Below are 23019 nucleotides of genomic sequence, written 5' to 3' on the forward strand. Positions count from 1 at the left end.
TACACGTGCTCATGGGCTGAGCCAGCTGAGCAGGGCTTTCCTGTGCCTCAGAACTGAAAGCTTAGCAGGTGCACACAGACTGGGGGAAGGACCTTCCAGGGCACCCAAGGGACTTGGTGGGGCTGCCCTGTCCATTTTGAAGCTCAAGAGCTTTAGGCAAGAACTCAAAGCGTGTCATTTCTGGCCCATCTGACATCTGGCCCGGCAGGGACCATCCTGAGGAACTGACCAGTTAAAGCAAGGTCCTGGCTAGAGGAGACCTCCTCTAACCACATAACTTCCAGGGACCGGCAGGCCACCCGTCTGGTGCTCGACACCCTTCCTCTCCACAGCCCCTCCAACACCAACAGCGGGGCCCTCCTCCTGAGCCCCGGCTGCCAGCAGAACCAGCTCACCTTTTTTCCTCAGGGTTGCACAACCGGGAATTGACTTGTGGATGAAGAAAACCACGGGCGTCCAGTATGTTCTCCTTTGCAGGTCTCTAGGGGCCATGACCTGGGGAGACTGTTCCAGGCACCAAGTCTGGCTTTTCTTCTCTTCCCATGTGCTCAGCAGGGAGGGCTCAGTATAAATAGCGTCCACCTCTCCCCAGCAGGCAGGGACCAGCAGCTCTGCTCCACTGGAACTCAGGTGAGGGGCTACTCCAGGGAGGGACTGGTTGAAAAAACAACCAGATTCTCTTCTCTTTCCCAACATGTTTGAACCCCCGGGTTCAAATATATTATTCTGTTTTGTATTTGTCCTGTATGAGGTCTGTGCTTGCAGAGTGGCACACGGGAGACTGGCTGATTATGAGCTTTTTGGTTGAGGGCAGGCAGCTCTAGGCAGGGAGAGGTTGGTCTCAGCTGCCCTGTTCCTCCATCTATGCTACATTGGGACCTCTTAGCCAGCCCTGGGGGGCAGGGCTGATGGGTTCAGCCAAGGGCTGTGGCTCCGAGTGAGGACCTACTGCAATGTTTCTTTCCTACATGGACCTGAAGAGTCTACTGAGAACAAGTGGAATGAGCACCATGCTCTCTGTGACCTGCCAAACCCAAAGGGGGGGTGAGGGTCCTGTCCTTGCCCCCTGACCCTCTCCTTCATTTCAGCACCATGAAGCTATTCACGGGCCTCATTTTCTGCTCCTTAGCCCTGGGTGTCAGCAGCCAATGGTATGCATTCGTCGGTGAGGCTGCTCAAGGTAAGGCCGCTGGACGGGGGTGGCATCAATGGCCCACTAGGATTTGCCCTGAGCACGTTCAAGGGTTGTAGCTGCTGTGTGAGCTGTGTTGCCCTATGTTGTTGATGTGCCCAGGGTGTGGGGAGCTCTTCATCAATCCGGTCGGAAGGAACAGGATTTATGTCCTTTCATTACCAGAGAAAGAGCAATCATCATTCCCAGCTGAAGGGTCAGTTTGAATAGAAGACGCAGAATGAGTCTTGAAATTGCATAAGATTTCCTGCAGACAAAAGGCACAGTGTATGATTAAAGCTGTCCACCTTTTCTTCTCCTTTCCCTCTCTCCCTTCATCCAGCCCTTCCTCCTTTTCTTCCTCCCTTCCCCCTTGCCTCCCTTCCATCCTTCCTGCCATTTCCTGATGGGATAATTTACAGACACCTTCAGCTTAGCTCTCACTGATGCTTCCTTTTCACAGTGACGCTGTCCCTTGGAGGTCTGTTTCCTACCCTTCCCTAGCCCTTAACCAGACCAAAAAAAGGCGGGGGCACGAATAACATCTATCGAACCTGCACTGGAATTCAGCACCTTCATGCAATGTAGAGTGACCAGCTATGCTGGTTTGCCAGGGTCTCGGGAGGGTTCCATGACACTGTCCGTGCTAACTGGGAGGCTTCAAGGCAAAGAGGGACAGTACTGCTCAGGCTGGGACAGTTGCTCGCCTACTATGGCTTCAGACCCCTAGGTGAGGCAGGCATCTTCTCCACAAGACGGGGAGCTTGCTAGAGCAGCTGAGTCCATTGTCAGGGACTAACCTCCAGGCGGCAGGTCACAGAGCAGAGGGTGGAACCCAGCTGTGCCTGAGTTCAGAGCTCTTGCCAGGTAGATGTATCTGAGTACCACTCCCGAAAGCTGGGTGGCTCTCAACCTCCGCTACGTGTCGGACGCTCCAGGACAGCATAACAAACCCCGGATGCCTGAGATCCATCCCCGCCCCCGCCCCGAGAGGCTCAGGTAACTGGCCTGGGGTGTGACCTGGCCTCCAAAACTTGCAGAGCACCCCGGTCATTAGAAAGTGCAGCAAAATGGTGAGCGTTGTGAATTGTGCAAGACTGTTGAATCACAGATCTGTCCCTCTGAAACAAATAATGCAATATATGTTAAAAAAAAAAAAAGGAGATAGCAGGAAGGGAGAAATGAACAGGGGGAAATTGGAGGGGGAGACGAACCATGAGAGACGATGGACTCTGAGAAATAAACGGAGGGTTCTAGAGGGGAGGGGGTGGGGGGATGATTTAGCCTGGTGATGGGTATTAAATAGGGCACATTCTACAAGGAGCACTGGGTGTTACACACAAACAATGAATCATGGAACACTACATCAAAAACTAACCATGTAATGTATGGTGATTAACTTAACTTTAAAACAATTTAAAGAGAAAAAAAGAAGAAAGTGCAGCGAAGGATGGCTCATGGGCCAGGGCTCTAGCGCTGGCCTCCTCGAGCCGCCCCCATCATTGGTATGATCCATTTAGAAAGTTCTCAGAATGCGATTTATGCCCCTAATACTCACAGGGAATCGGGTCACAGTCACGTGCCTTCCCCCTGCAAGAATAGATTTCCTAGGACTCTGCGCAGAAGCACTGTACTCCTGGGCCTTTCTCAGGATCTGCCTTTCTGTCACCTGCTAACTTACCCAAGTCCCCTGGATCTTATCATCTGTGGCTTTGTTCTACAGCAGTGCTGCCTGACCAAGGGCAATTTTGTGCCTGGGGACGTTCAGCCGTGTCTGCAAACAGTTCTGGTTGTTACCCTTGGAGTATACGTTTCCCACATCTAGTGGGCAGAGGTCAGGGGTGCTGCTACGCTTCCTGCAGTCTCAGGACAGGCCTGAGCAACAAAGAATTATCTGGCCCCAAACCTGAGTGGTGCTGAAGTTGAGAAATCCTGTTCTATAATTCTTCCTTCCTCTCCTTGAACAGCTCACATAGAGCCCTAAGGGGATGTAGCCCAGAGATAGCACAGGGTCAGAGACACAGGTGCAACACAGCTGTGCCCCACCCGCAGCCCCTCGCTGGCAACCCCTGGGGAACCAACCAGAAGGAAGATTTGTTCTTCTCAGCCTATGGTGCCCAAGGGTCCTGGCAGCACGGGCAGAAATCTTGAGTCAGTGGTAGATTTGCTGTTCCTTGATTCTTCCGAACTAGGGTGTGTCACGGGCTTTCTGTCCACCTGACATCTCTTTTGCCTGATCCTTTTCTCTGCAGGGGCTTGGGACATGATGAGAGCCTACTCTGACATGAGAGAAGCCAATTACAAAAATTCTGACAAATACTTCCATGCCCGGGGCAACTATGATGCTGCTCAAAGGGGTCCTGGGGGTGTCTGGGCTGCTGAAAAGATCAGGTAACATGGGCCCTGGGGATGCAGGGATGGGTGAGCTGAGCCGGGCACCTTTATTAGCCAACAGGGGACAAGCCCTAGAGAAGTTTCCTTAGAGACTGTGGCTGCTCCTCTTGCCCACCGTCCCCTCTGGGCCCAGTGTGGGGTCTGATTGGCTGACAGAGCCAGAGCAAGCCCCGTGGGAATGGGTGACTCCCGCCCTCCTGCAGGGAAAGCGGACCAGCCTGGGATAAGCTAGGCTGTGCCTGGAGCACGGTCAGTGTTCAGCCCCTCCGCTCTTGGCTCCTCTCATCATCCCTTGGGACGAAGAGAGATTGGTGGGGTGGGGGGATGTTGCTCCTCAGCCCCTACTTAATCTCTTACCTGCCTTCCTCCATCCCAGCGACGCTAGAGAGAATTTGCAGAGAGTCACAGACCTTTTTAAGTATGGAGACAGCGGCCACGGAGCGGAGGACTCGAAGGCTGACCAGGCTGCCAACTTATGGGGCCGCAGTGGCAAAGACCCCAACCACTTCCGACCCCCTGGCCTGCCTGACAAGTACTGAGCTTCCTCCTTGTTCTGCCCTCAGGAGACGGGCTGTGAGTCCCTTGAGGGCAGGGTCACCCCGTCACTGAGTACTCTGTCCCCGGAGGCTGGTGGAGGGCACCTAATAGGTGTCTAATAAATGCTTGAAGAGATTGACCGCTGAAAAGTGTGTGTCCCTCACTCTTGGGTGTGAGGACTGCTGGTTTGTCCCCCAGGGTAGATGGATGGACACCCCCGTGTGGGTGGAGCCCGGGCCCCTTGGTTTGGTGTAAGGGGACCATCTCAGCATTACACGGGACAGAAGCCCCGCACCCACGTCTCCCCGATCAGACCCACTGCCCTGTCCAGGCCCCTGTGGTTGCTCTGGTGCTATTTCCAAGCCCTTCCATGGGGTAACAGGGGTTACCCCTCACTGCCGTCGGTGGGGTCCTGTACCTTCTCTGTCCTCAGCATCTGGTTCCCTTTGTTTTAGTCCTCAGTGGTCTCTGTCACTGGGGGCAGGGGACCCAGCCGTGGGAGGCCGGGACTGTGGCATCCAGCTCCGGCTACTGCCACCTTGATCTTCTGCTGGTTTCTCAGGAGCACATCCAAAACCAATGAGAACCAGTTTCTCTCCCTGCCATCTGAGAAAGCCGTCCAAGGCAGTTTTTCTCCACCTTATTTCACTGCCTTACTTCAAGCCTAAGTGAAGGCCTGATGCCACCACCCAGGTGTTTCTCTCCTCATGGCTTCTGCTCCTTAACGGATCCATACTGGGGAAGAGGTTGTGAGGAGCGAGCAGGGTAGAGAAGCCCCCTCTGTCATTTGGGGTCCACTCAGGGGACAGAAACCAGGTAGTTGTTTGAGATGGGAAATTCTAACAGAACGAATGCTTAGCTGGGACATGACTAAACACTAAGGGGTACAGGATACACAAAGTTGAGCTGTGGACCTTGTTGGAAACTCTGTGGCCCGTTGGCTGGCCCACAGAGATTGCTGGGTGTCGCAAGGCACAGCCCACAAACAAGGACCCCCCCACTGAGGTGGCAGGAGGACAGTTGGCAGGAAACTCCGAAGGCGGCAGTGGAACTGGGAACGGAGCTGGGGCTGCTGCAAGCTCACCGGGAGGCAGCCCACACGGGGTCAGGGGAAGATGCTGTCCGGGTGCCCGAAACTGGTGTGCAAGGGGCAGTGCTCTGGACTGAACTGTGTCCCTGCCTCTCATTCATATGTTGAAGCCCCACCTCGCACTGTGGCTGCCTACTGGATTAAAGAAGTAATGGAGGTGAAGAGAAGTCATAAGTGTGGAACCTGGTCTGATAGGATCAGCGTCTTTATGATATCAGATACTAGAGATCTTGCTCCTTCCTCTCTGCCCTGTCACACAGCTAGAAGGTGTCCATCTGCAAGCCAAGAAGAGACCTGCCACCAGGGACCAGTTTAGTTTGCACCTTGATCTTGGACCTCCCACCTCCAGAAAGAGGAGAAATACATTTGTGGGGTTTAAGTCACTCAGTCGGTGGTATAGGGTTAGGCACCCACCTAACACAGGCAGAGCGCCGCAGAGCACCCTGGAAACCCAGTGAAGGGTCCCAGAATTTGTCAAGAAACTTCAGGGGGATACCATGGAAACGCCCTCTGGTGAGTGCCTCTGGGGATCTTGCACTTGAGAAGAGCACCACAGGAGCCAGAAGGAGACCAGGCTCCCAGGACCTGGGGGAGAGTTCCTCCTTCCTGCTTGTCCCTGAAGCGCCCTCTACCGACAAGGCTTAGCGCCATGCTCAGCGGCCGAAGGGACAAGTTGGCAGGGACCTACTCCAGTGTCAGAAACAGGGCGAGCTCGCATATATAGATTGACAACAGGCCTAGGACGCCTCTCTGAAAAAGAAATTGAGGAGAACTCCTAAGGGAAGAAGGGTAATGATACAGTTTTCTAGAGGAAAGACAAATTGCATTTGTTTGTTAAGGGGGAAAGAAAAGCGTGGATATAAAATGGTTAGCCACAAGAGCACGTAGAGTTCCTATCAGAAAGCACTGATAGCAGAGCAGGGGAGGGGTTTGCCGTGCTTGAGGCTTGGTCTGAGAGGAGTGAGGCTATGCCAAAGAAGGCAGGGGCAGGAGGAACAGGTGCAGGGCCCAGGATGGCCACGGGCTGGTGAGAGCAGGCTCCGGGCACTGGGTGGGGGGATCAGGCTGCAGTGTGGTGCCGTCTGAAGTGACCTAAGGGGAACGTATGGGCTGCTATTAATACTGTTTTACCTTGTCTCACGCCTTCCTCAACGTTCTCCCTTTCTTCACGTAGATCTGACTTTCTACCCCTAGCATTCTCCTTCTCTCTAAAGAATCTCTAACAATTTGTGCCAGGCAGGTGTATGTCACAGAATCCCTCCACTTTTCTTCTGAGAAAGTCTTTATTTCGCATTCATTTTGTAGGACCATTACACAGGGTACGGAATTTATGATGGAGGATGTACTCTCCAAACCCTTTAACTGTCTTATGCTACCATCTTCTGCTTGCACACACTGAAGGGAAAGTGGGGGGAGAACAGCAGCTGCCCAAAGTCAAGGGGAAGCATGGGGCTGGCATCGAGCCAACGGGGCAGAGGGGTGAATGCCAAAGGGAGCAGAGTCATCTGCTCTGAGGAAGAAAGCTGAAGAGAGTGGGGACGGCACTTGAGATGGAGGACAGGGCCCTGCAGGAAGCCAGGTGTACCTACTGTTGTGCCCCCAACCCTGGCCCTCCCCACACTCCACTGTGTTTGCCCCTTTATCGGTCTGTCTTCAGGATGAGTAGGTCGGAGACCCTAGAGCAGAAAGCAGGTCTCTCTTACTGTATGTGTCAACCTTGTATCCTCAGTACCTGTCATAGCAGGTCACAGATAGTAGTTGCTTAATGAATATTTGTTGAATGAATGAATGATGCAGAGGAAGAATTGTTCAACAGCGGACAGACCCGGGAGTGGGCTTGGGATTGTAGCAGGTACAGATGTCTGGCACAGGCCTTGATCTGGAGAACGTGGTAAGGAGGCACTTTGGGTGACTATGTAATCTACATCAAAATCTCCGCTAAGGTACTGGGAAAACTGTCAACATTTTACCTTATCATAGAATATATATTTAATTTTCTCTAGGAGTGCCTTGTACTCTTGCTCATAGAAATGGAAATTAGAAACCTCACTTGTAAATAAACTATTCGTCATTACGGTTTCTGAGGAGAAACCTTGGGAGAGAACAATAAATATCTGAACTTCCAGAGAACCATGCCGACTTTCAGAGTGTCAAGTTAGCAGAGAGTACTCTGTGAGAGCAGAGGAGGGGAAAAGCCTGCACTGCATTTCTCTGAGTCCAAGCATCCATGGACTGAAAGATGCATTACTATGTCTCTACCACCAAGACAAGAGAGCTACAAATTAAGTTAGGATATAATATTTTCTTATCACTCAGCATTTATATTTTACCCTTAATGAAGGAGATGTTAGGACTTACATAGGTATATTTTTTATCTTATATCACTCTTGTGTATAAACAAACCAGGAAAAGTATACACTAAATAAATGTATTTAAGTATTCCTAAAACAATGACAATTATTTTATGAATGCTGCCAGGTCATCAGGGCATGTAAGACACGTCCTAATTTCAGAAAATCATACTAAAACATGTATATCTTAGGGACGCCTGGGTGGCGTAGTCGATAGGCGACTGCCTTCGGCTCAGGTCATGATCCCGGGGTCCTGGGATCGAGCCCCACATCGGGCACCCGGCTCGGCGGGAAGCCTGCCTTTCCGTCTCCCACTCCCCCTGCTTGTGTTCCCTCTCTCGCTGCATCTCTCTCTGTCAAATAAATAAATAAAATCTTTAAAAAAATTGTGTATCTTAGAAATAATGGAATATGATATTACAATGTAAACTTAAACAGGTCCCCTCTCATTATATTTACCAGGAAGAAATAATGGGCTTTGAGCTAGTGTTCATCACGAAGTGTGCCGGCAGTGCTCCTGAGGTGAAGTTGAGCTTCACACCAGCACCCCCAGATGTGCAGGGCCTCCCCAGAGAGGAGCAGGTGTGCCCACGGCTGCCCCTGACAGCGGCCCACGTTCCAAGCCCCGTCTCTGGATAAGGTGTCGCCCCACCTGGCACAGCCACTGCCTCTCCCCCAACCTCAGTGGTCTCTCTAGTAGACCCCCAGAGTGCCCGAGGGCCCCTTCTCTTCCTGCCCGGGCCTCTTCTATAGGGTCCAGAGGGGGGAGGTGACCAGGCGGTGCTGCTCACACAGGCCTGCGCTGGTACCTCGTCATCAGCCCTGAGGCTCGTGGCATCTGGCTGCTTCTTGGATGCTCTCCCTAGGATGTGGGGTACGTGGAGCCTCTTGGTCCTCAGCTGTGGGACAGGGAAGAACCTCACACTACAGCTTGCTTTTCAAACTCGGATGCCAAGGGAGCCCTTTCACTATTCTCTGATTTCCCAAGCTTGGTTTTTGAAATCTCTAGCTAGGGGAACGAAAACTCAGGTCTATTCTGAGAAGAAAGTATATGGTGTACACAGAGTTCATGATTTAGGGAGTGCTGTCAAAGCATGCTGTTTAACTCATGTTTGCAAAGCCTCCCGTCAGTGACCCACTTGTCCCTTGGCTCAAAGAGCTGGGCAAAGTGACAAGGGCTCCAGCCTGGCCAGAGGGCCTTGTTCCCAAATGACCTGACCTGGGAGGGAGCCGCCCTGCTCGGGGATCTTCCCTTAATCCCCTGCAGGCACCGACTTAGGAATGTCCGAGTAGTCTGACACAGGGCCTTTCAAAACCTCCAACTCATGGCCTTGTCGGGAAAGATGCTTGCGAAACTCATTTATCCACCCATGCACTCATTTACCACTTATTGAACGAGCTCCCAGAATGTGGCAGGAACTGAGCCGGGCCCTGGGAACAGAGCAGGTAATGGCACAGAAGACATCAGTGCTTCTGTCCACGGAGCACTGTCCCCGGGAGAGCCATGATTAAGCTTTGCCTGTTTGCTAAAATTGAATTAAATTATATCGTACATCTACTGCTGGATGTGCTATCCTCCTGCCCAGTTCAGGTGGCAGGTGTGTAGCAGATGGCCAAGAATCCAAGTGCTCCATCCGGGCAGACCGGATTTGAATTTCAGCTTGGCCACTGATTTTGTGGCAGGTAAGAGTAGAAACAAGGACAGATGCTCATGAGAAGTTGTTCAGGGACAAAGCAGAATATCCGATGATAATTCTTATATCCCTGCCTTTGCTGATGTATTCGTATATGTACATTCACTTAGAAAATAGGGCAGAAGGCAAACAGGAAGGTTCTAGGAGGTTCTCCCCGCCCTTCCCCCAATCCAGGCTGATGAAATTTGCACTGCTTTTTCTTTTTCTCTTTATATTTATTTTATAGTTTTCACGTTTTCTTCAGTAAACATGCCCATTCAAAGAAGGCTCCTTAAACTTGACCGTATTCCTAGCATTATCCTAGGCGCTGGTTGTTAAAGGTGCGAAAACCAACAACCCAGTTCGTGCCCTCAGTGGGATTCCAGTGCTGAGATAAGGAGAAGTTGCCAATGTCCAGTCTTCATGTGATTTACATGCGTGTGCCTTTCTGTGCCATCACCCCCCAACACTCATGTGCACATACATCCATACACGTCAGTGGTGCCTCCACATCAATAAAGAGTATCATGAGATACAAATTGGTAAATGAGTCAGGGTCCCACGACAGATAAAGAATGGAAGATCAGAGGAGAAGCATGTTGCTGATGTCCAGGGTGCACACGCCACCTGTGAACAATCCTGTTCTGACCTTTTCTCCCCCACGTGACTCGCTTTTGTCCTAGGCCTGCTTGTGTTTCAGGGCGAACCAATAGTATTCCAGAACTTGGCCTTGAGAACAACAGGCCTGCTGTTCTCTGGTGAAGGAAGTTTCCTCAGCACAAGAAAGAAGAGTTGCCCTCTCCTGCAGCTGCAGGCATCGGACAGGGTCATAACAAGTGTGTGCAGGAAAGTCACTGCCCGCAAAGGAGTGTCCTGAAGCCCCAACAAAGAAAGGGACTTCAGAGGTTGTTACTACGTCCCGTGAGAGCAACCGTGTAGCATTTATTTACTCTTTAGACATTAATGTGTGTCTCTGCAACAAAAACTATTTTTGATGGAAGCTCTTAGACTGGGAAGATGGGGAGCCGGCTGCTGTGGGGGGAGAGGGGACGTGGAGCCCCTGGGCGCACTGCTGGTGGGCGTTGGGGCCGGTGCCATCCCGGAGGCCAGAGTGACACTTCACGGTGACGTGAGGACATGCACCCGCAGCAAGCATTCGTTGATACACCACGCATTCTGCTGAGGTCATGTTTTCTGGTCTAATCCATGTCACATGACTGCCTCTTGTTGTTGTTTTTAAATGTTTTAAAGAGATGCTATTTATTTATTTATTTATTCATTTGAGGGAGAGACAGAGCTAGCGAGAGAGACCACTAGTGGGGAGGAGAGGGAGAAGCAGGCCCCCAGGTGAGCAGGGAGCCCGACACGGGGCTCGATCCCAGGACCCTGGGGTTAGGACCAGAACTGAAAGCAGATCTTTAACGGACTGAGCCGCCCAGGTGCCCCTGGTGTCTTATTTTTCATCATTTTTTCTATTTGGTTATTTCCGGTATGGAGAAATGTGGTTGGTTTTGGAGCACGTGTTGGGTTAGAGTATTCAATTCCCTTATTAACTCTAGCATCTTGATGATTGTGGGTTTCGGGGGTTGATGGTTATGCTCTCTGCAGCTGATGACAGTTTTATCTCTGCCTTTCCAATCCCTGTAGCTCTTCTTTCTTTTTATATTCTGAGGTATTCTCCATGGCTTCCAGAACGATGATAGACAACAGGGGTGATAGTTGGCCATCGTCGCTCATCCTAGATCCTCAGAGAAATGGATGACAAGTTTTCCATTAAATAATAGTTTACTATAACTTGATCTGTACGTTTAAGGAAATCACCTGTGATGTTTAGTTCCCTGGAGGATTTTTTTAGAACCATAAATATGTCTTGAGCTTCCTCAAATGACTTTTTTATCTATTTAGGTAATATTGTTTATCTTTTTAGGCCATCAGTTGACATAGTATTGCTATCTTTTTTACACTGGTTGATAGCGTAATGTTGTCCTCTTTGTGCAACCCATGAATAAACTACAGTCAATAGTGAGGCATTTTTAACACTTAGATTTGATTTCTTAACAGTCTATTTCATTTTGAATTTTTGTGTCTTTGAAGACAAAATGGGCCAATTGTTTTATTTTCTTGTATTCTCTGGTTTTGGGATCCAGATTACTCTAGCTTCTTTAAAATGAGCTGTACAACTTCATTTTCTGTTTTTCGCAATAGTTTGTATAACATAGACTTAACCGTCCCCTAAGATCATATCAGTCTCCTGAAGAACATCTGACCTCAGAGTAGATCCTGGGGAGGTGAGATTTTATCAAGCATTTCAATTTATCTAATATTTATTGGCCTTTCTAACGAAGACTATGTCTCCTTGCGACAAAAAAGTATCTTACATAAATACCTTTGTGGTGTTATTTAATCTAAATGAACACATGGTGTGTCACTGTGAGTTGATTAAATTGAGATCTGAGAAGAGTGACTCTGTATTAAGCCCAAACTTGAACCAGAAACGGGAGACCTAGTTTAACCTTTGGGGTCTGCAGAGACCGTCTGTCTGCCTCTGTGAACTGGCTCTAACCAGCTCAGAACAACCCTTCTGAAGAGCCTTTAGGCTGAGAAATGCTGCAGCCATTGGAAGGTCAGATAACTAGGGGTTTTGCGTTGTGCTGGGTTGTGTTGTCGTTAGCGGTGTTGACTGCTGCCCTGTGGCTTCTGTCAGAGGTCATTGGGTGTCCATGCGGGGAATGCAGGTGTCACCTTACCTGTGAGCCACCAGCAGTCCGCTGAGAGGAGAAACATAGTAGATCTGTTCTCTCAACTGATTGTTTCTAGGTCTGATAGTTACTAGTGTTGGCCTAGGGGCAGAGTGAGGAGCCACCAGAGCAGAAACCACCCCTTGCCTCAGCAGGTCGCCTTGCCCTGGAGCTGGGGAACTACTGCTCCCTACAGGATTACCATGGAGGTGAGGGTCCTGGTCTCAGGAAGCTCAAAGGAGCTGTATAAACCTATCCTTTCCTGATGGATGCTTTCGGCACCCGCGCCCTAACCCTGCCATGTTTGTTTCCTTGGGAAGAATATGCAGCACATGATCAACGTCGGACACAAGAATGTAATACTTTCTTCAGTTGTTTGAATGTGTTATTTTCTTTAATCTCCCTGCGCGAATGGAAGGATGGGGGTGCGGGACGCAGCCGTTCTGGTGCTGAAGCTGAGCATGTGCGGCAGCTTCCCATTCCTGCAGCCCTGGCTCCTCTGTGCCTAGAGGCACAAAGAAAAGGATCTGGGGAACTTGGAATTAGAAGGTGGCATCCCCGGCACGTGCTGGGAGATGTTTAACAACAGCTGGCTCTCCAGAAGAGAAAACTAAAGCCCTGACTCACCTTGTTTGTCAGTTTCCATGGTGTAAAGAGCCGCACCGTGGCTCATTTCAAATGACCAAAGACTGAACAATTGGCTCTCCTGAGCTCCTGTGAGCTAGCTGGGTCACCCCCCGCCCCCCGGCCACTACAATCCACGTTCACAGGGAAGAGACTACCAGCTACACCTGTGAGTCTAAGCTGAGCATTTCAGGATTTCCCAGGAGGAAAGGAAAAAAAAAAAAGGAAGCCAAAGAGAACTTCTAACTCTCACAAAAGGGGTATCTGTTAAGGAAAATTCTCCACCTTGAGAGAAAAGTGAAAGTATATATCCCACAATGTTTGTGAAGAGAGCTAAGCCATATATGATATACTCTGTACTTTGAGCAAACACATCAATAGGTTATGGAAATGGATCATCAGCGGAATGAATGAGAGAAGGATCACTTTAAAATACAGTTTGATATTGAAAAAGAAACTACAACAAAAATTAGTGTTCCTCAGGGGTCCCTGGCTCGCTCAATTGGTAGAGCATGGGACTCTTGATCTTAGGATCATGAGTTTGAGCCCCATGTTGGGTGTAGGGTTGACTTAAATAAACAAATAAAATTAAAAAATTAGTGTTTATCAAAGGATATCATATAAAACTTTAAAAAAGGCAAGACGTGAACATCTTTGGTGGAGGACATTATTTTGTCTATTCCACTGATATACTCTGTTAAGATTTTCTTGACTTAAGTTTTACAAAATGTATTCTTACGATGCTGGATATAGTAATTATATTTTTTCGAACCAGCACTACTGTAAATATTACAGGAATTGTAGCCTCGAAGGATGCCCACAAATGTCTCACCCGAATACTAAACAAGTAGTTCCTACTGAAAAAAACAATGTGAAGCCTAAGAATAAAAGGAACTCATGCATATTGAAATCCAGATCAAGTCTTGTTTAACTCAATGGGGGCCGTTAGATGCAGAAGATGGCACGGTCAATATTCCATCTGCTCATGAACCCACGCTGTCCCGCTCTGTTCCCCGTGGTACCGTGTTGAGCTCCTCAAGGCCTTCTTTCTCCCAGTGCTATCCAGTAGAATTCGAGGGCTTAGGCTGAGGATAACTGCAGGACCTCCTACCTGCTGGGGACGGAGTCCTGCCCAGGTGAGGAGACAATGTTCCCTCCTCCCTTGCACAGCTGCAAGCTCTCCAGCTTGTTTTCTGCATCACAAACACTGTCCTGCCCACAGTTCTTTCTAACAAAGGGATCTGCAGAGACACCCAGAAGGAACATTTTCAAACACTTGAAAGGATGTTGCTGTGTCCTGAAAATTTCAACCGGGATCTTTATTTATTTATTTTTTTAATTCTTAAAAGATTTTATCTATTTACTTGACATAGAGAGAGCACAGTAGGCAGAACTGCAGGCAGAGGGAGAGCGAGAAGCAGGCTCCCCGCCGAGCAGAGAGCCCAATAAGGGGCTCCATCCAGGACCCCGGGACCGTGACCTGAGCCGAAGGCAGGTGCTCAACCCACTGAGCCACCAGGGCGCCCCTCAACCAGGATCTTTAAAAATGGAACTCTGCTTGGTAATCTTACTTATTAAAGTGTTCATGATGTGTGGCCTCCGTAACAATTTATTAAATAAAATCCTGTCTCCGGCTATGTATAAAGTACTATGAGTTGTCTTGGCTAAGCAGAAGAGATCAGTGTATTAAGTACAAGTGCTCAGAACGGACCGAAGCCCCTTTCAGCCTTAATTACCCCATCCCGACAACCACACTATGAGGCGGTGATTTAGGGTCCCAGACCCAGTTCCAGGGTCTTCGGGGTTGCCGCACACACATCACCAAGCAGGGTGTGCAAGACTTCCACTCAGTTCTGACATCTCTACGCAAAGGTAGCACAGAACCCACTTGTTAAGGATTTAGACCCACGAGACTATCCTTCCCCTTCCCCTCCGGCAGTCAGATGTCAGTCCTAAGCCCCTGCTGTTCTATGTGCTTCTGACAGATCCCAGGCAGAATGGGGGATCCGACCGCCTCCTGCTTGGGTTCGATTAATGTGCCAGAACCACTCACAGAACTTGCGGAAGCACGTCTTTATAGTTACCGGTTTAAGAAAGGATATAAAAGTGGATACAAATCCAGAGCCAGAGGAAGAGATATAGAGGGAAGGTAGGGGAAAGGTGAAAGGTTAAGGGACCCAGCCCTCTCAAGCTCGCCACTCTCCCGAGTCTCCATATGTTTACCAGCCTGCAAGGGCTCTGAACCCAGTTCTTTAGGGTTTTTATGGAGGCTTCATTGCATCAGGGATTACTTAAATCGTTGGCCATCGGTGATTGATTCAACCCTCCAGTCCCTGACCTGTCCTTGGGAGTCAGGAGGAGGGAGTGAAAGGTCCCTCTAATCACATGGTTGGGCCTCCTGGCAATCAGCCCCCTTCCTTAGGTGAGGTCCAAAAGTCACCTCTGAACGTAACAAAGGTAAAGACACCTTTGTCCCTGTCAACCCTTAGGAAATTCCAAGGGTGTGGGAGGCAGTCACTGTGAAAGACCAAATATAGATGAGGCCTATTTTCATCATTTGATGACCAAATTTCTCTTTCTTATACATGCGAATCTTGCCGGTAGGTAACGTTATTCTTCTCATTTGAAAGTCATGAAACTGTTGATCATTCTTTCTACTGGGCCTCTGAGTCTGGGCCCTAGGCCTCCCATCCTCGCTTGATCACGGTACCCTGTGAGGCATCTTTTCTAACTTTGGTTTCTGGCCCTTCGTAGGCTTGGTGTTCTTCTCATCCACTTAAGTTCATTGAAACAGAGAAAAGGGAGGTCTCCGAGGCGTCTCCACAGTCTGGTCACACGGGACTATTAGAGGAGGGGGACCGTGTCATGTCTTCTGTAAACCAGGTCACTTCTGAGAGGGAAAGGGCTTCTCACTACTAACAGAGTTGGCACAATAGGTCCCAACGGACACAGTCTCTGGAATCCGGGACACAGCGACTCACGGGAGACTTCGGGAGACCTCTTCAAGGCCTGCAGATGTGATACCACCATGGCAACATCTTTCTTTGGCAGGAGACACAAGGGAAAGCTGCCTGTCCCTACTGTTTATTGTTCTAAGCTTGGCCTTCAGGGAGCTGAGTGTCCCTTCCAGAAAGAGAGACTACGTGACAGAACAAAGGAAGAGCCCATGCCTTGCTTGCCCAAGTCCCTGGGAGGAGTTCCTCGTGGGTTTGGAAAGTATCCTCCCGCTCTCTCTGTAATGTGTCTGTCAAAGAAGGGAATGACCGGAATGCTGTCTGAAAGTGGGGAGGGCTTTCCAGCACGGAATGGCCCCGAGGGAGTAAAAGAATTATCACAGGCTGGGGTCACTGGCCCAGGATTTCTGCCCTGGGGAGCCTGGGAGGAGGGGTATGGGCATCACATGGCCTCCTCTGGGAAGCAGCCCCCCAAGCTCCCTGTCACCACTGGCTCTGGAGGGTTGACACCTGCCCTTCTCCCCACATGTCTACTTCTAGGACCAAGGGAGCCAAAGCAGCTCAGGGTCCCAGACTGGGCAGACCTCAGTGACCCCACCTTTCCCAGGGAATGAGCTGTGTGGGGAATGTCCAAACGGTGCTCAGCATTGGCCTGGAGAAGAAGCACAGGAACAGAGGGATCCTTTGACAGTTGTCTGCCCTACACCTCTCATCTCATTGTACCTACAGGAATTCAAATAAGATCCAGACCCAGAAAGAGGCATCAATCCTAGTGCTGGCAGGCTCCAACCGAAGACAATGATTCCCTCCTACGAGTGCAATCCTTCCCTGATTGGCTTCATCCTGGGTCAGCCTCCCCTTTGCAAAGTCCTACCCATAACTCCTGTAGTCTTGTAACAAATCAGAAGTCGGCCTCCTGCTTCTGCTCTGGGTTCCTGGTGGAGCACGAGTCCCACCTCCTTGTGGCTACTACTTAGCTTCTTCCGACCCCTGGGCCGTCCAGTCTCCATGATTGGCTTGCATCAGCCCTAGTGGTACTTGTCTGGTATCTGAAATGCCTGCTCATTTTTCTTGTCTCCAGGATGCACCCCAGGCAACACCCCTGAGCCAGCATTCCCTGGGCTGGGCCTTCCTGGCCCTCCTTCCTTAGTCTTCCATCCCCGGGCCCCCTGTGACAAGGACCAGGTCCGTCCTCTGGACGCCCCATCATTGCTACCACCTCACACATGCACCATCCTCTCTTCTGCAGGGAAATCCGATGACCTCTAAACTTCCCCTTTCGCAAACAGGGGCAGGGAAGGGGTAGGTGAGTGGGCCAGGGTCTCCATCCCGCCGATACCGCCTGCATGCAATTTCTTCCCATTGTAATCCTCCTAAACTCACAGAGTGCAGCCCAGTCCTGCTTTGCCAGCTGAAACAGCCGTTCTGTATGTTCGCAACCTCCCAGCCTTCTTGCGCTGCCCCCAACGTTCTCTGCATCCTCCCTGAATCTTCTGTTCTCATAATTTTGTGGCCAGTGGGCGGTTTCTTGATCATTTTTAGGATGTATCATTTCTCCGTGACATTGTAGCAAATGTCTACAAAGCAATTGAACTTTCCTGGACCAGGGTGTCCTCCATGAAAGCTGCCATTAGGAGCTCTCCCCCAGCAACTGATCATGAGTACACTCCAGTCTGAAGGACTCCCTTTTCCGGCATCCAGGCCACCCCACTGGGTGCTGGAAGCTTCATTTTCCTGCTTACTGGTCCTTCCTGTACGTTTTCTGCTCCCTGGGGTCTCAGCTTTATCTTTCTCTCTTCCGTCAGTGGAGACCGTTCGCTCTTCCACCGGCCTTCTATGCTCTCATTCTTTAGACAATCAAATCCCTTTTCTAATATTGATTCCTCTTCACACCCATTGTCAGTACATTATTGTGTGTGGAAGGAAACCTTTCCTCACCAAGAGCGAGACTGAAAACAGGCAGAAAAGCCCACGTTTGCTACATTCCCAGAAGCTGCCAGATTGCACAACCTGGGAAATTAGATGGGCGCGAAGAAACAGCCTGATGTTCTGGATGCTGTGTTCTGGCCAAGGGGGAATTTCCCAAATCTCAGTGTTTTGCTTCAAACCTGGCTTCCCCGTCATTCCCCTAGCAAAGCGTCAGTATATATACCGTGGGCACCCCTCGCAGGCAGGAGGGGCGGGCAGCTCAGCTTCACCAGGAGCCTCCTTGGGAAGCAACAGCCAAAGGTGAGGTACTAGAACTTTCCAACACTATTTCTCTTTGCGGACTCCCGTTGCCCACGGCATTCCTGTGCTGTGTCCCAGCTCTCTGCTTCCTTCCTGCATCTCCTAGCCTGACAATTAGGATTCAGCAGATGTGAATACTTTCTGGGACTGGGATTTAGTCGTGCACTTCCTCGGGGAGAGTTCAGGGATGGGGAGAGCAGGCATTCTGCCAAGGGTTGTGCACTGTTTCACTCATCTCATTCGACAGACTGGTATATGGTCACAAAATGCCCAGATGCCTCTTTGGAAGCTTTCTGTACAGTGGGTGTCAGGGCTCACAGGTGATAACTGAAAGGGAAATTGGTTTATGTTAGAAGCGCAGTGCAGTCTCTCGTACTGGGATTCCAATGAGGCAGGTGGAAATGGAGACGTGGACCCTCTGGAATTCTATGTATCTACGTATCACCTGCCTAATATATGTATACATACTGTCTACTTCTTTCTACATACACACACATACACATATTATGTACATACAGGGGTGTATATGTACAGAGATGTGTGTGTGTGTGTGTGTGTGTGTGTGTGTAGATCAATAGATAGAAATATAATGAGTGGGGCTTAGTTTTGGAATACAAGAACGAGTCAACGTTACGCCGCAAAAAAACCAATCCAAACCAAAACTAAACACCTATCATCTTTGTGTGTCTCTTTGACTCTGCACCAGGATGAAGCTTTTCCTGGGCATCCTCTTGGGCTCCCTGGTCCTGGGCGTCAGCAGCCAAAGGTGGTTAAACTTCCTCAGGGAAGCTGGTCAAGGTAAGGCCCAAAGCATGGGGGTCAGGGGGAGGCTGCCCCTGGCCTCCCTCCAGGATTCCCCAGAGCAGAGGCCACATCCACACAACGCAAAGGCCGCAAGTGGGACGCATAGAAGCATGGTGTTCAAGATAGCAGTCTCCCAGGGTTTCTATTTTCTTTGTTTTTTAACTGAACTATATCTGACATATAACATCATATATATTTAAGGTGTAGGTCATGTTAATTTGATGCATTTATATGTTCAACCCGATTGCCATTGTAGTTATAATTAGCACCTCTGTCATGTTACATAATTTCCTTTTCCTTTTAGTCATTGAAATACTTAAGATCTAGGCTATAGCACATTTTATCAGTATAATACAATATTGTTTGGTGCTCATCATACTGTGCCTTAGGTCTCTAGGGCTTACTTACTACGTGTGGCTTTTCCCCTGAACCACATGTGTCTTATCCTTCCATCCCTGGCTTTTCTGGGCGGCAGCGCACTCTTCCTTGGGGTCCCCAGGCTGGAGGTCACATAAGTTTGGGCCTCAACTTGCAGTAGGAGCAGGAAGAGATACATGTGGGGTCCAGAGTGCCTTCTCCCTACTTATAAGTAGGACTCGAGTGCCGCCTAGTGGGATGTCAGGGCCAGCTCATGGCTGGGTCTCAGGCAGCCACGAAGGGGTGCCTCAAACTTGCACACTTAGTCATCCCCTCCAAGATTAACGGAGCTTGGCCCGTGCTAGGCACTGTTCTAAGAGCTTTACATGGATGAATGAACTGGTTTTCATCCTCAGGTTTTAATCTGTAATCCTGCAATGTAGGCACCATCATCCCTTAACAGAGAACCTGAGGCCCAAAGAGATGAAGAGTCTGACAAGGTCCTAAGCAGAGCAGGGTTTACCCCCGTGGTGGAGCTCCCCAGACCTTGCTAGGACGGGACTGTCCTGCCTCCCAGAGCAGAGAGCGCATGGCTGACTGCGGGTTTGGGAACACACAACCCTCTTGTTTATCTGAGCAAATGGCAGATAGTCAGGCTGTGGGAGAGGCGGAAGGCCACTCTGCAGAGCTCCTCTCCCCGCAGTAAATGGCACAAGGATTCCATGATGGTGGTTCTGCGGGCCTGAGACATGGCTGGGCACGAGAGCAAGAGACACGCGCCTCGGTAGTCAGACTCAGCGGCAAGATTTGTATATTTCACAAAATCATTTTTCTTTTTCTTGTCTTTTCCTTTTTCTTTGTCTGTGAGAGTCACTGATTACTGATTTAAGAGTTTGCTGTCAATCCTTTCTAAATTCTCACAGGCACCGCTACAAATGTGTTTCCATCTTTAGGTCAAGGGTTTTCAAAGGGTTGTTCTAGGACCGCGTGCATAAGAATCACCCGGGGTTTGGGGTGCTTTGTGAAAGGCAGATGCCGGGTGCACACACTCCCCCTCTGCTGAATCAGCATTTCAGGGCTGAGCCTGAAATCTGGCTTCTACCAAGCACCCCAGTGGCTTTTTGTGCCCACTCAGGCTTGGGAACCACTGCCTCCAGTTTTGCCCCCACAGGTGACCAGTACGTCAGGCATTTTGGAAGGACTTCCTAAGCAAGGGGCCTCCAGCCATCTGTTTAAATCTGTAACTTGGAGGGAGCAAGTATAGTAATAATGTCGTACTGCTCAACAAAGTGATCTTTCTGAACACTGGAAAGAATAAATACATAAAATGAAGAGAAGGCATCGCATGGGTGTTACATAAATTATGATTACAACTCGACAGTAGATTTTTCTCTTTTGCTCCTTAAGCTACTTTTTGAAAGACTTCATTTTATTGTAGCCTGATCAGATTCCTTCAATCTGTAACTCTGATTTTCCTCTGAGCTTAGTCCCTTTACTGTTTTTGTCACAGCCTTCCTAAGGCCCAGAGAAGTGATAGCATCGTGAGCACCTGCAACCTTCTAGAAGTTACATGTGTATTTTCTCAGTTTGTCTGCATAACCCCTGTGTGGAAGGCAACACTCTTCAGTTCCCTGGGGAGAACACTGAACTTTAGAGCTGGGGGTAGTTGCCCTTTTTCTGCATTTGATGACCCCGTTTCTGTGAAGCTCTGTTGGGGGAATTCAACTTTATCACCTGATAAGTGAGTTCTGACAGTCTCCTGGTGCCACGTATGCCCCAGACATTCGGATGTACACAGAACTGAGATGTCTTCACGCTGCCCACAGCGCTGACTTTCTCCCCTTGTCTAGGTTGGGAGCCCTCTGGGTCAGCAGCCTCCCTCAGACTTGCCTTTGTCCTCACGCCCCAGTCAGAGGGTTCCCTGCCCTTTCCAGGTAGAGGTTCACCGCACAACGAAGCATCCCTTAAAGACCATCCCAACTCTTGTTCATACACATCACACACAGCCGAAAACCAAGTAGCAACAGTACTTAGAATGGAATCAAAGAGAATAAAACTTGCACCCGGTGTGATTCTCCTATCATTAACCCAGGGGAGTGAAAAGTAAAGGAATATTTATCTCAGCCAGTATAATCTCAAACGTTTGTGTCAAAAGGCTGAAATCTTAGAATCATTGGGAGGAAAACTGTTCTCTATTTTGCCAAGAGATGATCACTTTCATTTTCTTTCCTTTCCAGGGACTAGAGACATGATGAGAGCTTACTCTGACATGAGAGAAGCCAATTACAAAAATTCCGACAAATACTTCCATGCCCGGGGGAACTATGACGCTGCAAAAAGGGGCCCTGGGGGTGCCTGGGCTGCTAAAGTGATCAGGTAACATAGCCCCTGGGGATGGAGGTATGGGTGAGCTGAGCATGCCTAGCTGTGATTTCCACTCTCCCCCATGGATGCTGGTTACCCAGCACAAGGAGATACGCCAGGCTGAGTTGGGCTGTACCCAGAAATGATCAGGGGTTTAGCATCTCTAAACTTGGCCTCTTAGAGTTTCATTAATTTCTTGGAAAGAGGAGAGATGGGAAGGGTGGAGGTGTAGTTCATCAACTCCTGATTAATCTCTTACCTGCTTTCCTCCATTCCAGTGACGCCAGAGAGAATACTCAGAGAGTCACAGATCTTTTGAAGTTTGGAGACAGCGGCCACGGAGTGGAGGACTCGAAGGCTGACCAGGCTGCCAACTTATGGGGCCGGAGTGGTAAAGACCCCAACCACTTCCGACCCCCTGGCCTGCCTGACAAGTACTGAGCTTCCTCTTTGTTCTGCCCTCGGGAGATGGGCTGTGAGTCCCCTGAGGGTAGGGACACCCAGGCACTGAGTTCTCTGTCCCCGTAGGCTGGTGCAGGGCACCTAATAGATGTCTATTAAATGCTTGAAGAGATTGACTGTTGAAAAGTGTGTGTTACTCACTCTTGGGTGTGAGGACTGCTTGGTTGGCCCCCAGGAGAGATGGATGGATACCCGCCGTGTGGGTGGAGCCCGGGCCCTTGGGTTTGGTGTAGGTGGACGATGTCAGCAAGACACAGGAGAGACGCCCCACACCCACCCCTCCCCGATTAGACCCGGTCCCCTGTCCAGGCCCCTGTGGTTGCTCTGGTGCTATTGCCAAGCCCTTCCATGGGGTAACAGGGTTACCTCTCACTGCCGTCCGTGGGGTCCTGTTACCTTCTCTGTCCTCAGTGTCTGGATCCCTTTGTTTTGCTCCTCAGCGGTCTCTGTCCCTGGGGGCACGGGACCCAGCCGTCGGAGGACAGGCTCAAAGGTGTTACCTGGGGTGCATCCTGGAGACAAGAAAAATGAGCAGGCATTTCAGATACCAGACAGTACCACCAGGGCTAATGCAAGCAAATCATGGAGACTGGACGGCCCAGGGGTTGGAAGAAGCTAAGTAGTAGCCAGGAAGGAGGTGGGACTCGTGCTCCACCAGGAACCCAGAGCAGAAGCAGGAGGCCGACTTCTGATTTGTTACAAGACTACAGGAGTTATGGGGAGGACATTGCAAAGGGCAGGCTGACCCAGGATGAAGCCAATCAGGCAAGGATTGCACTCGTGGGAGGGAATCATTGTCTTCGGTTGGAGCCTGCCAGCACTAGGAGTGATGCCTCTTTCTGGGTCTGGGTCTTATCTGAATTCCTGTGGGTACAATGAGATGAGAGGTGTAGGGCAGACAACTGTCAAAGGATCCCTCTGTCCCTGAGGTTCTTCTCCAGGCCAATGCTGAGCACCGTTTGGACATTCCCCACACAGCTCATTCCCTGGGAAAGGTGGGGTCACTGAGGTCTGCCCAGTCTGGGACCCTGAGCTGCTTTCGCGCCCTTGGTCCTAGGAGTAGACACGTGGGGAGAAGGGCAGGTGTCAACCCTCCAGAGCCAGTGGTGACAGGGAGCTTGGGGGGCTGCTTCCCAGAGGAGGCCATGTGATGCCCATACCCCTCCTCCCAGGCTCCCCAGGGCAGAAATCCTGGGCCAGTGACCCCAGCCTGTGACAATTCTTTTACTCCCTTGGGGCCATTCCATGCTGGAAAGCCCTCCCCACTTTCA

The 23019-nt window shown here is 50.1% G+C and overlaps 2 protein-coding genes across 5 annotated transcripts; both read left to right on the forward strand.

Annotated features, from left to right (window-relative positions):
* The first annotated feature begins 436 nt into the window (after positions 1–436).
* On the forward strand, positions 437–4104 carry LOC148162630 (serum amyloid A-2 protein). Of its 4 annotated transcripts, none has more exons than XM_088018123.1 (4): positions 437–459; positions 1089–1180; positions 3424–3562; positions 3942–4104. In XM_088018123.1, exons 1-4 carry the CDS (start codon positions 437–439, stop codon positions 4102–4104), a joined length of 417 nt encoding a protein of 138 aa, XP_087874249.1. The 4 variants fall into 4 exon arrangements, with proteins under 4 accessions (XP_087874249.1, XP_087874248.1, XP_087874251.1 ...); XM_088018122.1 differs by lacking the exon at positions 437–459 and adding an exon at positions 2895–2960 and having other exon boundaries at positions 1093–1180; XM_088018125.1 differs by lacking the exon at positions 437–459 and having other exon boundaries at positions 1093–1180; positions 4053–4104.
* A 1350-nt stretch (positions 4105–5454) lies between these two features.
* On the forward strand, positions 5455–21821 carry LOC114204154 (serum amyloid A-2 protein-like). The gene is made up of 4 exons (XM_088018132.1): positions 5455–5705; positions 18468–18559; positions 21160–21298; positions 21565–21821. The coding sequence occupies exons 2-4, from the start codon at positions 18469–18471 to the stop codon at positions 21725–21727; spliced, it is 393 nt and encodes a 130-aa protein (XP_087874258.1). The 5' UTR covers positions 5455–5705; position 18468; the 3' UTR covers positions 21728–21821.
* Positions 21822–23019: the final 1198 nt, after the last annotated feature.

The sequence above is a fragment of the Eumetopias jubatus genome, unplaced genomic scaffold (genome assembly GCF_037043125.1).
Source record: "Eumetopias jubatus isolate StellerSeaLion01/CBP00866 unplaced genomic scaffold, mEumJub1_p1.0 scaffold_13, whole genome shotgun sequence".
Classification (NCBI taxonomy): Eukaryota; Metazoa; Chordata; class Mammalia; order Carnivora; family Otariidae; genus Eumetopias; species Eumetopias jubatus.